Raw genomic sequence first — 13,357 nt, 5'->3', positions numbered from 1 at the left:
TGGAACTCAGAATTTTTTTTTTTTGAGACAAGGTTTTGCTCTCTTGCCCAGGCTGGAGTGTAGTGGCAAGAGCATGGCACACTGCAGCCTTGACTTCCCGGGCTTAAGTGATTCACCCATCTTTTGAGTAGCTGGGACTACAGGTGCTATGTCATCATGCCTGCTAATTTTTTCTATTTTTTGTAGAGACGGGGGTCTCACTATGTTGCTTAGGTTGGTTTTGAGCTCCTGGGCTCAAGCAGTCCACCCACCTCGGCCTCCCAAAGTGCTGGGATTATAGGCATAAGCTACCATGCTTAGCCCAGAATTATTAAAGCTAAAGTGGTTCTGATGATCAGCTGCGTTTAGGTGAAATAGTGAGACTGGGCGCAGTGGCTCACACCTGTAATCCCAGCCCTTTGGGAGGCCGAGGTGGGCAGATCACAAGGTCAGGAGTTTGAGACCAGCTTGGCCAATATGGTGAAACCCTGTCTCTACTAAAAATACAAACATTAGCTGGGTGTGATGGTGTGCACCTGTAGTCCCAACTACTCGGGAGGCTGAGGCAGGAGAATTGCTTGATCCTGGGAGGCGGAGGTTAGAGTGAGCCATCACATTGTGCCACTACACTCCAGCCTGGTGACAGAGTGAGACTCTGTCTCAAAAAAAAAAAAATCATCATAATAATAAATGATGTATGTATTTTTGGTCTCAGATTTACCAGTACTTTCACCTGTACCTGAGAATCAGATAATAGATATTTTTATTTGTTAAAGTATATTGAAGTAATAAGTTAATGAAATTAATGGTATGATTGCTTTGGAATTACTCCAGTTATTGTTAGTCATATTCCTCTTTTTCAGGATCCAAAAATTAATACAGGTTGAGCATTCCAAATCTGAAAAGCTCCAAAATTTGAAATTTTTGGAGCACTGACATGATGCTAAAAGGAAATGCTTATTGGAGCACTTCGGATTTCTGATTTTTGATTAGGGCTGCTCAACCAATAAGTACAGTCAGGATATTCCAAAATGTGGAAAAAGCCAAAATCTGAAACACTTCTGGTCCTGAGCGTTTCTGATGAGGGATACTCAGCCAGTATTGACATTCTTCATACTTATTTGTCCTTAATTTTTAACTTAAAAGTTGCTACTTATCACCATTCTATTAGGGATTTATCTTGTTTTGGACTTGTTCCACAGAATGGCTTAGACTTAAGAAAAAATTGAGATAAAATTTATTCCTTTAAAGTGTACAATTCAGTGGTTTTAGCATATTCACAGAGTTGTGCAACCATCAACATGGTCTAAGTTTAGAACATTTCCATTACTCTAAAAAGAAACCCCATACTTATTAGCATCCCTTCTCATTCCAAACCCTCCTCCAGTCCTTGGAAACCACTAATCTACTTTCTGTCTCTACAGATTCACCTATTCTGACACTTCGTGTAAATGGAATCATACAATATATAGTCTTTTGCATGTAGCTTCTTTCATTTAGCATAATGTTCTCAAGGTTCATCCATACTATGCATGTATCAGTATCTCATTCTTTTTTATTCCTTTTTGTTTGCTGCTATGAACATTCATGGATGAATTTTTCTGTGGACGTAGGTTTTTTCATTTTTGGTTAGATAGGAGTGAAATTGCTGTATTATACAGAAACTCTCTGTTTAACTTTTTGAGGAATTGCCAAACCATTTTCCAAAGTGTGTGCATCGTTTTATATTTCCACCAGCAGTATATAAGAGTTGCAGTTTCTCTACATCCTTACCAACACTTATTATTGTCTGACTTTTTAAATTATAGTGGATGTGGATTAGTATTTGTCTCCTTGTGGTTTTGATTTGCATTTCCCTATGGCTAATGATATTTGCCCATTTTAAATTGGATTATCTTATTATTTTTTTTTAAATTTTTTGAGATGGAGTTTCGCTCTTGTTGACCAGGCTGGAGTGCAATGGCGTGATCTTGGCTCACCGCAACCTCTGCTGCCCAGGTTCAAGCAATTCCCCTGCCTCAGCCTCCCGAGTAGCTGGGATTACCGGCATGCGCCACCATGCCCAGCTAATTTTTTGTATTTTTAATAGAGATGGGATTTCTCCATACTGGTCAGGCTGGTCTCGATCTCGAACTTCAGACCTCAGGTGATCCACCTGCCTCGGCCTCCCAAAGTGTTGGGTTTACAGATGTGAGCCACCGCACCCAGCTGTCTTTTTAATACTGAATTGTAAGACTTCTTTATCTATTCAGATTACCAGTCACTTACCAGATATATGATTTGTGGCTTACAGGCTCTTAACCATAATTCATATTTTACTTCCTTATTCTACTTTACCTCCGTTAGGGTTCTCCATTCCATCAGACTGGTCTTTTTTTTTTTCTTTTTAGATTTCTTTTTATTTTATTATTTTAGCAGGTGTAATGTATTTTTTCTTCTTTTTTTAAAAAGCCTTTTTTTTTAATGACACATGTAGAAGAAGAGAGAATAGTCTGATTATAACTCCATATAACTATTAACCCAGCTTCAACAGTGATCAACTCATGGCTATTAAAAAGTTTTTTTTTTCATCTCTACTACAAAATACAAAAAATTAGCCGGGCGAGGTGGCGGGTGCCTGTAATCCCAGCTACTTGAGAGGCTGAGGCAGGAGAATGGCGTGAACCCAGGAGGCGGAGCTTGCAGTGAGCTGAGATCCAGCCACTGCACTCCAGCCTGGGTGACAGAGCCAGACTCCGTCTCAAAAAAAAAAAAAAAAAAAAGTTTTTTTTCTCTTTCTTTTTTAAATTACCATTTTGTTTTTATATGTTATCAACTCACGGCCATTTTTACTTCAGCCATTACTCCCCCACCCCAACACACACACACACACACACACACACACACACACACACACACGCTGGCCATTTTTACTTCAGCCATTACTCCCCCACCCCAACACACACACACACACACACACACACACACACACACACACACACACACGCTGGCCATTTTTACTTCAGCCATTACTCCCCCACCCCAACACACACACACACACACACACACACACGCTGGGTTATTTTGAAACAATTTCCAGATATACCATCATCATCTCTGTAAATATCTTAGTAGTTATCTTTTTTAAAATACCATTATCACATCTAAAAGACTTAACAGTAATTTCTCAATGTCATTAAAATCTTGTTAGACTTTTCTGTTTACTGTTCTCACATGTTTTGCTTTTCTGAGTCCCTTGGTTTCGTGTTAGCATTTATTCACTTGACATGCTTTTCCTCTTAACCTATGCCTGTCAAAATTCTTCATGTCCTTCATGACTTACCTCCATGAAGCTTTCATTTACTGATTCTATTTACTTCGTTTTGAAAACTCATTTAATAATTATGTATAAAACACTGACAGTTCTTCATTGTTTACTAAATTTTGTCTCTAAAGACAAAATTTTTGATAGTACTCTGCTTTGTAAAAGTCCTTATGGGTCTCAGTAGAGGAAATTTTTGTTTGTTTTTTTGGTTTTTGTTTTGGATTTTTGAGACAGGGACTCACTCTGTTGCCCAGGCTGGATTGCAGTGGTGCAGTCATGGCTCACTGCAGCCTCGACATCCTGGGCTTGATTGATCCTTGCACCTCAGCCTCCTGAGTAGCTGAGACTACAGGCATGTACCACCATGGCTGGCTAATTTTTAAGTTTTTTTATAGAGACTGTGTTGCCCAAGCCGATCTTGAACTCCTGGGCTCAAGCCATCCTCCCACCTTGGCCTCTCAAAGTGTTGAGATTACAGGCATGAGCCACTGCAGTCAGCCACAATAGAGGAAATTTTAACTGTCATTTGCCTTCTCTTTCAGAGAGAGAAGAGGTAATATGGAAGAAAGTGGGGCCTGGACATGGTAGACTGAGTCTTGCATGATTACTGGAGATTATAAGAGGGATAAGAATTAGAAAAGATGATGTTTTAGACATATTGGGTCTCTGTTGTGAAGAACCTAGCCAAAGAACTTGATCTAATCATAGAGTTGTGGGAAGTAGTTAGCTAGAAAAGCAGGGGCAACTTTGGGGAGATGGTGTAAGGGCTTTTTCCCCAGGAAGGAAGAAAGCTGATAATTTTAGGATAGTTCTAGGACTAGGTTTGAAATAAGGGTTAGGGTTAGGATTAGCTCAGATTCAGGTTATGTTTACAAAGCATGTGTATTAACTGAACCTGAGAAGTATAGTAGACATCAAGGTCAGGAGAATTAACACTAATGAGTGAAGAAGGAAAAGATAGGGATACTTTTTTTTTTTTTTCTTGAGATGGAGTTTCACTCTGTCACCCAGACTAGAGTGCAGTGGCATGATCTTGGCTCACTGCATCCTCCGCCTCCCAGGTTTAAGCAGTTCTCTGCCTCAGCCTCCCAAGTAGCTGGGATTACAGGCGCCCACCGCCACGCCCAGCTAATTTTTTTGTAGTTTTAGTAGAGACGGGGTTTCACCATCTTGGCCAGGCTGATCTTGAACTCCTGACCTCGTGATCCACCTGCCTTGGCCTCCCAAAGTACTGGGATTACAGGCGTGAGCCATTGCACCCAGCATGGATATGTTGTTAAAGAATGACTAGGTGTCTCTGGCAAGGATCATAGGTCAAACTTGCAATGAAACAAGGAGAAACTAGAAGAAAAAAACATGTTTACAGGTAGTTGTGTGTAATGAGAATGCACTGTAACTTATCTGTTTTTTTAATTTAATTTGTACTTTGAGATTTCCTTATACCATCCTTTTTTTTTTTTTTTTTTTTTTTTTTGAGATAGAATCTCACTCTGTCACCCAGGCTGGAGTGCAGTAGTGCCATCTCAGCTCACTGCAACCTCCACCTACCGGTTCAAGCGATTCTCTTGCCTCAGCCTCCCAAGTAGCTGGGATTACAGGCATGTGCCACCATGCCCAGCTGATTTTTGTATTTTTAGTAGAGTCAAGAGTTTCACCATGAGGATGGTCTCAATCTCTTGACCTCGTGATCCGCCTGCCTTGGCCTCCCAAAGTGCTGGGATTATAGGCATGAGCCACTGTGCCCAGCCTCCCTATACCATCCTAAAGTCAATTTTGTTTTTTTCCCGACTGAAAATGTTTAGTGGGTGGAGACTTAAGAGAAACCAAGAGCAGGGCTTAATAGCATAAAGCTGAAATTCGGAGTCAGAAAATCTTGGTTCTATTTCCTTTGAGTGACAAGGTTTTTTTTTTCTTATTAGTAAAACAGGTACAATAATATTTTTCTTATTCTATTGAAGAATTATTAGAGTTGAATGATACAATGTGTGCAAAGGCACTTTTGAAACTTCAAAATGATGGCCAGGTGCAGTGACTCACGCCAGTAATCCCAGGGCTTTGGGACGCCGAGGCGGGTGGATCACTTGAGGCCAGGAGTTCGAGACCAGCCTGGTCAACATGGTGAAACCCCATCTCTACTAAAAAATTAGCTGGGTGCGGTGGAGCATGCCTGTAGTCCTAGCTACTCTGGTGGCTGAGGCATGAGAATCGCTTGATCCTGGGAGGCGGAGGTTGTACTGAGCTGAGATTGTACCACTGCATTCCAGCCTGGGCAACAGAGTGAGACTCTGTCTCAAAAAAAAAGTAAAACTTCAGAATGGTATTGCCAATAGTTGTTAAGTAAAGGCCTTAAGAACAAAACCTATTTACTTGGGCAACAGGAGGTAAAAGTTTCCAGCAGCTAGGATGAGCAGGAAATGATAAGTTTGAAGCGTTTCCGTGGACCTATTTAAAACCATTTTCTTAACTGTGCAATCCTCGGGAGAAATGAAATGAACGAGTATCTTCAGATATGTGTGTAGAAGATCAGAGATTATTCTTTTTTCTGTTTCAGAAGAACTGGACGGGGCTGGAGGAGAAGAGTATCCCATGGATATTTGGCTGTTGCTGGCCTCCTATATCCGTCCTGAGGACATTGTGAATTTTTCCCTGATTTGTAAGAATGCCTGGACTGTCACTTGCACTGCTGCCTTTTGGACCAGGTTGTACCGAAGGTGCGACCACAGAGACCTCACTCTTTTATCTGTGTAGCTGATTTCATTACTGTTTGTGATTTGGAGCTACTCACTGGATGGTGACCTCTTTTCACTTTCTCTACTCCATGTTGTCTGGGCATGACCCAGCTTTGGACTCCTTGAGCTCCTCTCTAATTTAAATTTGATATTATTTATTATCCAGGTAATTGTCTTCCATGTGGTTGCCTCCTTCCCCACTCCAGTATCCAGTTTCAGCAAAATGTCTTGCTTCAAGTCCCAGAGAGAACTGTCTTTGACTTTTCTTCAGAGGCTTATTTTAGCTAGAATGTTCAAAGCTGCAGATGCCTATCTGCTCATCTTTCCAGCTGGATTAGGTGTTGCTTTGATTTGCTAGTCGTCTTTAAGTATCACACAGTTTTTGTACTTATGCAGCCTTATGTATAGTTGTAGTGGTGAGGAGTAGGTAAATTATGTGATTAGTAAAAGGGCTCATTTTTGATGCTCGGTGTGGAAGTGTAGTGACAATTGTAAACTGTCAGGCTGTGGTGGGAAAGAATGTTGAAGTAGAAAGGAGTAGAGAACTCATTGTAGACCTGACAGGAGAACCTGGTGGCTCTTCTCCAGTATAGGTTCCTCTAGGACAGGTTCTCTTTGAGCAGTTAAAGCATAATATACTGATACCAAGTCAGAGTTTGCTCTTGTGTTCAGGAAAAAAGTGAGGATTTCAACTTTAAAAATGGATGGTGAACTGCAGGATTACAAGGCAAAGACGTAAAAGTTGCCAAGAGGTCAAGTAGCACTGGGGACAAGCTACCTACTGGCCAGTGGAATAGTGCAGTAAAGTTCATACAGAGACCAGGAGTCTTAGGAGACTGACCTAGAGCAGGAGAGACAGGTCACATATTGGTAGGAGTAATGTGTCATGTTTCAGGCACTACACGCTGGATGCTTCCCTGCCTTTGCGTCTGCGACCAGAGTCAATGGAGAAGCTGCGCTGTCTCCGGGCTTGTGTGATCCGATCTCTGTACCATATGTATGAGCCATTTGCTGCTCGAATCTCCAAGAATCCAGCCATTCCAGAAAGCACCCCCAGCACATTAAAGAATTCCAAAGTAAGTGAGAATTTGTGTTGGGGTTTGACTAATGGACTCTTGTATGGTAGGCCTGTTATCATGGCTTGTCTCCAGCTTCCTTGATGGGGAGGGGTGTAGGTCCCAGGCTACTAAGGGACTAATGTAAACTTTCAGGGCTCAGAGATTTCACTTCTCCAAGACCTTTCTGCTGTGCTAGCTGGCTTATCTTATACTTACCTTAAAGCTTTCCGGTGCTTTTAGTGTATTCTTTATTCTTTTATTTTATTATTATTCTTTATTCTTTTTATTTTAATTTATTTTCATACATTGTACATTGGACCCCTTTGTACATGTAGGGGTACATGTACATGTACATGTACTTTGTACATGTAGGGGCTAGGAAGAGCATAACTGAAATGGTAGATGTATGCTGTAATTTTTAAGAGGGGCTTTAAATCACGGTACACAGAGGTATGACGTGAACGTCTGACTATTTTTCTCTTTCTAATGCAACCTTGACATCAGGGATTCCCCTTTATTGTTGACCTTCTTAAAGGATTCTGGTGTAGACTTGACTTCTGTAGCATTTGGAAGTGCCCTGTGCCAGACTATTGCCAGGCTCTGGTAGGTCATCTCATAGACTATAAGGTACCCTGATTCATAAACCTTAGTTCTCTCAAGTTCTTTCTGTGTTCTAGGCTCTTTTTATCTCAGGATTTCCCTGATATTTTATATTCATACATTTATATTCAAGTCTCTTGTCATTCTTCTGATTTGTAAATATGTCTACTAGCCTTTGGTCCATTCTCTCTTTTTCTCCTCCCTGGTAAAATTACTAAATCATCTTTGCCAAACAAGGTTACTCTGTTCCTACCTCAAATCTGATGTTCCATAGCATTTCCCATTCTCTTGTAGTTTGTTTTTATGGTATTGGACATTATATAATGATTCTTCTCCCCCAGTTTAGCTCTAGGGTGATCACATTCTACGAGATATATATTAATTAAAAGGGTACTATTGATTTCAAGATTATCGAGGTTCCCCCCAGCCTTGTAAACTGAGGTGGTCAGGGCCATTGGCTGAGCTCAATTTAATATCATGCTAACTGGTGGATTTAGAGGAGTAGAATGCCAGGAGAGTAGGATTTCACCCAGCAGCTGCTTCTGCCTGTAATATGAGTGGACAGTGTATCTTCTCACATTTACAGTGTCCCTTTCCCCCAAAACATTTGATAGTATCATATTAACTGTGGTGAGTGTGGGGATCATCCGAAAGTTAGCCATGCCAGGAGTGAATCAATTGCTGGGAGCAGAGCAGCATTGGGCAAACTCCTCATGCTTGACACATCTTAGCGGCTCCAGTGCACAATGCAAGTGCTACTGCCTAAATTCTAAAACACCCCTATCTTCATATTCTTATCATTGTCTATTAATTTTTTTAAAGTGACTGTAAAAAGCCAAAGTAGAATGAAAACTAAGGTCTTAATCCAGATAGTAAGCCCAGGCCATCTGGCTGCTGCTTTTGTGCCTTGTTAGAGATCTTCTGAAGAGGGTGTGGGGCCTGCAGTGGCAGGTGTCCCATGCTTGGCCTTGCCACTTGTATACCCATGATTGCGTGGCATTCAGGGAGTTGCCAGCATGCCTAAAGGAAGTTGTCCCATGTTCCTGGACTCCAGCTTTTCGTATTTGATTCCCCCTCTCTCTCTTTTCAGTAGCATAGCTTGTGTGGGACACTGGAGCCGTTGTGATGGCAGCAGAAGTGTTTTCCCCTTAAAGCCAAGCCCATTAATTTTGATGGAACAGCAGGACGTACAGGGCATGTCTGAAGGGCAGGACAGCTGGCACGGCGGACGACCCACCCCTTATCCCCTGGGAGGTACTTCACTTCTTGTGCTTAACCCTAGCTGTAGCCTGGCTTTCACTGAGGGGCTTATTCTAGACAGAATTCAGCCTAGCTCTGTAGTTTCCTTACTGGCTGTCTGCTCCCAGAGGGTCCTGAGCAGTTTGCTTCTATTATAGGGCCAGCCTCTCTGCCTACCTTATGGCCTTGTATCATCTTGCCTGGTGGCTGCTGGCTCTCCTTACATTTTAATGTAGAGGATTAGCCTGCTGAATCAGAGAGGATGCCCCAGTTTCTAGATACCACGTTTCTGTCTTTGAAGATAAGAACAATAGGGGTTGATGTCAGTAACCTCTGAGGTTGACTTATATTGGTCCCTCCTCTCCTTATTGAACAGCCCTGGGATTGTCTGTTTTTATGTTGAACCAGTGTCAACTTGGGAGTCTATCTGTGCCAAAGTAAAATCTCAGCATTGGGACTGTGGCTGGCTTTAGAGCTGTCAAACAGAAAGGTTTTTGCTGATTATTTTGATTAGTGTATTTTGATTTTTTTCTTTTTCTTTTTCTTGGTTTATTTTATTTTTACTTTCTTATAGTGCTTACTTTTCTGGTGCAGAAAGATTGTTGGGAACAGACAGGAACCAATGTGGGAATTCAACTTCAAGTTCAAAAAACAGGTATGTGGTCTTCTCTTTGTTTTTCAGATAACACCTTGTTCTAAGAGATTTTCCTAGATATCTTTCTTAGTCTGTTTGTGCGGCTATAACAGTGCCACAGACTCTGGGTAACTTAAAAAAAGAACAGAACTTTATTTCTTCACAGTTCTGACGACTGGGAAGTCCAAATTCTTTGCAGGTTTGGTGTTTGGTGAGGGCCTGGTCCCTTTGCTTCCAAGATAGTGTCTGATTGTGTCCTTCAGAGGGAAGGAACACTTTGTCCTCACATGGTGGAAAGTGGAATGCCAAAAGGGGCTGAACTTAGTGTGGAGACTCTCTTATAAAGGCTTTAATCCCATTCATGAGGGAGGGCCTCCCCAGTAGGTCACCTCCTAAAGGCCCTACCTCTTAATACTGTTGTGTTGGAGATTAGGTGTCCACATGAATTTTGGAGGAGACATAAACGTTCAAATCATAACACTGGACATGAAATTGCCTTACTAAAATCAAACAGTATATAGCCTAAAAATCCAAAATCTGAAATGCCTCATAATCTGAAACTTTCTGAGTGCCAACATGATGCTCAAAGAAAATGCCTTTTGGAGCATTTTGGATTTTGGGGTTGTGGATTTCAGATGCTCAACTGGTATAATGCAAATATTCCAAAATCTGAAAAAATCGGGAACACTTCTGGCCCTAAGCATTTCGGATAAAGGATACTCAACCCGAAATGCCATGAAAACAAAAACTATGTTGTATTGAAAGACAAGGATAACAACCTACTGCAAAGAGTAAATCTTGAGTGGATCCTGGATAAGTGAACAAAGCTATAAAAGACATTTTGGGGCAATTTAGGAAATCAGAATGTGCTATGGATAATATGAAATAATTGTTAATTTTCTTATGGGTGATAATGATAATGTGGTTATATGTAAGTATATGCTGAATTATTTATGAGTGACGTATAAATGTTGAGAGAACATATTAAGAGAATAGTTCCCAAAAGATTAATTGCCATTACAGGATAGCAGAAGTCTTAAGTCACCTTTACTTTGTCAATATATTTATGTATTATTTAAACTTATTTACCATTGAAAAAAGCTTTCATTATGGAAGGGGAAGCCTCATGTATTTCTGAATGTAAGCCTAAGAGACAGAAGACAAATTACATGAACTCTCCAGTTGCCAAGCCAATGAAAATTTTTTAAAACCTGGAAAAATTATGCCAGAGGCACACACATTGTTTACTAATCTGATTACTGGCCAAGCCTTGAACAGTGACAGTATTACTCAAAGGACAGCTGTATTATTAGGTGTAATTATGATCACCCTATATTCTTATGTGGAATTATGAGCAGATATGGCAATCGGTTTATAGAAACCCATAAACCCATTTCTCAGTAGAGGAGACAGGTGAAAACACATGGAGTGGGGTGGGGTGGGGGGTGCGGGGGTGAGGTGGGAAGGGAGGTGTTTTCACTTGTCTCCTCTACTTAGTGTCTCACTGATGAGACACAAATACTATTAGTTATTCCTCACGTGATGGCAGGTGGGTTACAGATAAGTTTGTAGTTAAAGTAAACCTTATTTTCTTATTGATTTATTTCAAAAACATGGTTCTGGGGAAGAATTTTAGTTCTCATATTTTGCATTTGATAAGATCTGCACAGTCTGTGGTATTCATTAGACATTGGTAGTAAGTCCACCATAGACCTTTCTGAGAAGGAATTGAGAGGCAGTCTTAGCAGTGGTGAAATGTGACTAGAAGCAGACAGTAGGATTACTGCAGGAAAGTGAATGCTGAGATTTCCTTTAGTTCCGAGACTTGTGATTCCTTTGTTTTATGGGGTCTGGAATTAGGTGGCCACTTCTGCTTCCTTCCCTTTTGTACAGCAGATGTTCTTTGGAGTCTGACAAGTTACAAGGAATTTGCAATCTTTCAAACATTGTAGAACCTCTGGTAGAGGCTGTAAGTTTCCATTTCTTGTCAGATGGCAAGGGATACCATCTAAATGAAGTATAAACCCGCTCATCCAAATGTATTTCCCCTTCTTTCAAAGGGTAGATTTTCTTTGATCTCTGTATAGAAACATATATAAAGAGAGAGGAGATAACGGAAAAATGTATCTCACTAGCTTTAGTTGAGCCATAGGATTTTCTTTGGTAGACTCTTAGAGCCATATACATTTCTTCTAAGCCATTGGGTTAATTCTTAGTTCTCTTTAGTCCCCTAGGTTAAAGAGCAAGTGTACAGGAGGATTGCAGCCTCCCGTTCAGTACGAAGATGTTCATACCAATCCAGACCAGGACTGCTGCCTACTGCAGGTCACGACCCTCAATTTCATCTTTATTCCGATTGTCATGGGAATGATATTTACTCTGGTAAGTAGGGACTCAGGATGTCATTCTCAGCTCTTTTTTTTTTTTTTTATTCTGAAAGGAGGTGAACCACAGCTCTTTTTTTTTTTTTTAAAGAGACATGGTCTCACTCTGTCACTCAGGCTGAAGTGCAGTGATAGAATCATCGCTCACTGCAACCTAAAACTCCTGGGCTTAAGCTATCCTCTTGCTTCAGCCTCCCAACTAGTTAGGACTACACATGCGCACCACCATCCCTGGCTAATTTTTATTTTTTGTTGCAATGGGTGTCTCACAGCGTTGCTGAGGCTGGTCTCAGACTCCTAGTCTCAAGCAGTTCTTCCACGTCGGCCTCCCAAGTGCTGAAATTATAGGTGTGAGCCACTGCCTTCAGCTTTTTTATAGACTTTTGCTATATCTGAGGTTTGAAGGATATTTGTAAGTTTAACCATGAAGGAAAGTATCTTTAAAAAAAAAAAAGTTTGAAATCAGTCCTGTATATTAGCAACAGACAGATTTGTGGAGACGTTAATTATATCTGAGAATATTTTACCTTCTTTTCTTCATTGTAGGAAAGGGAATGTTTTTGCATTTTCATGTGTAGTGGTCATTAATGATTGAGAAACATTATCCTATTAGGAAGAATGATGAGATATATACATGAGCACTGTATGTCAGGACCTTGAGGCATGCATAAGGGGTTACAAATGAGATATTAAAATATAGAGTGACCGGCTCAGCTCTGTCCTTTGTGTGATATTATCACTGTTCAAGGCTTGGCCAGTAATTAGTAAACAGTGTATGTGCCTCTGGCATATTTTTCCAGGTTTTAAAATTTTTTCATTGGCTTGGCAGCTGGAGAGTTCATGTAATTTGTCTTCTCTGTATCTTAGGCTTACATTCAGAGATACATGAGGTAACCCTTCCACAATGAAAGTAACTTTTTTTTTAATGGTAAATGACTTTAAATAATACATAAATATACTGACAAAGTAAAGGTGACTTAGACTTTCACTATCCTATAACTGCAATTTATCTTTTGGGAACTGTTCTCTTAATGTGTCTGTTAATATGTACGTACTCTGTCTTAAATAATTTTGTATAATTGAGATTGTGTCATATATGCAGTTTTTTTTTTTTTTGAGACAAGAGTCTTGCTTTGTAGTCTAGGCTGGAGTGCCATGGTGCGCAGTCTCGGCTCACCGCAACCTCTGTCTCTCGGTTTCAAGGGATTCTCCTGCCTCTGCCTCCGAAGTAGCTGGGATTACAGGTGCCCGCCACCACACCCAGCTAATTTTTGTATTTTTAGTAGAAATGGGGTTTGGTCAGGCTGGTCTCAAACTCCTGACCTCAGACGATCTGCCTGTCTTGGCCTTCCAAAGTGCTCATTAGTGAGGCTTTCTTTAGCATAGTTTAAACGTGAAGCTGAGAAGGCCTTATAATATTGTCCTTAATT

The 13,357-nt window shown here is 40.7% G+C and overlaps 2 protein-coding genes across 2 annotated transcripts in view; one reads left to right on the top strand and one right to left on the bottom strand.

The window, feature by feature from the left end:
* LOC126939198 (NADH-cytochrome b5 reductase 1) overlaps window positions 1-13,357 on the bottom strand; it is a 143,857-nt gene that overhangs the window by 100,462 nt on the left and 30,038 nt on the right. The window lies entirely within an intron of this gene.
* Window positions 1-13,357, top strand: part of TMEM183A (transmembrane protein 183A) — a 604,310-nt gene that overhangs the window by 589,819 nt on the left and 1,134 nt on the right. Inside the window, exons 5-8 of the mRNA XM_050763835.1 lie at window positions 5,835-5,994; window positions 6,908-7,088; window positions 9,484-9,564; window positions 11,770-11,925. Of these exons, the coding sequence (XP_050619792.1) occupies window positions 5,835-5,994; window positions 6,908-7,088; window positions 9,484-9,564; window positions 11,770-11,925 (578 nt within the window). The remainder of the gene's footprint in view (window positions 1-5,834; window positions 5,995-6,907; window positions 7,089-9,483; window positions 9,565-11,769; window positions 11,926-13,357) is intronic.

This window comes from Macaca thibetana, chromosome 1 (genome assembly GCF_024542745.1).
Source record: "Macaca thibetana thibetana isolate TM-01 chromosome 1, ASM2454274v1, whole genome shotgun sequence".
NCBI lineage: Eukaryota > Metazoa > Chordata > Mammalia > Primates > Cercopithecidae > Macaca > Macaca thibetana.
This window is presented reverse-complemented; position numbering and strand designations above follow the sequence as displayed.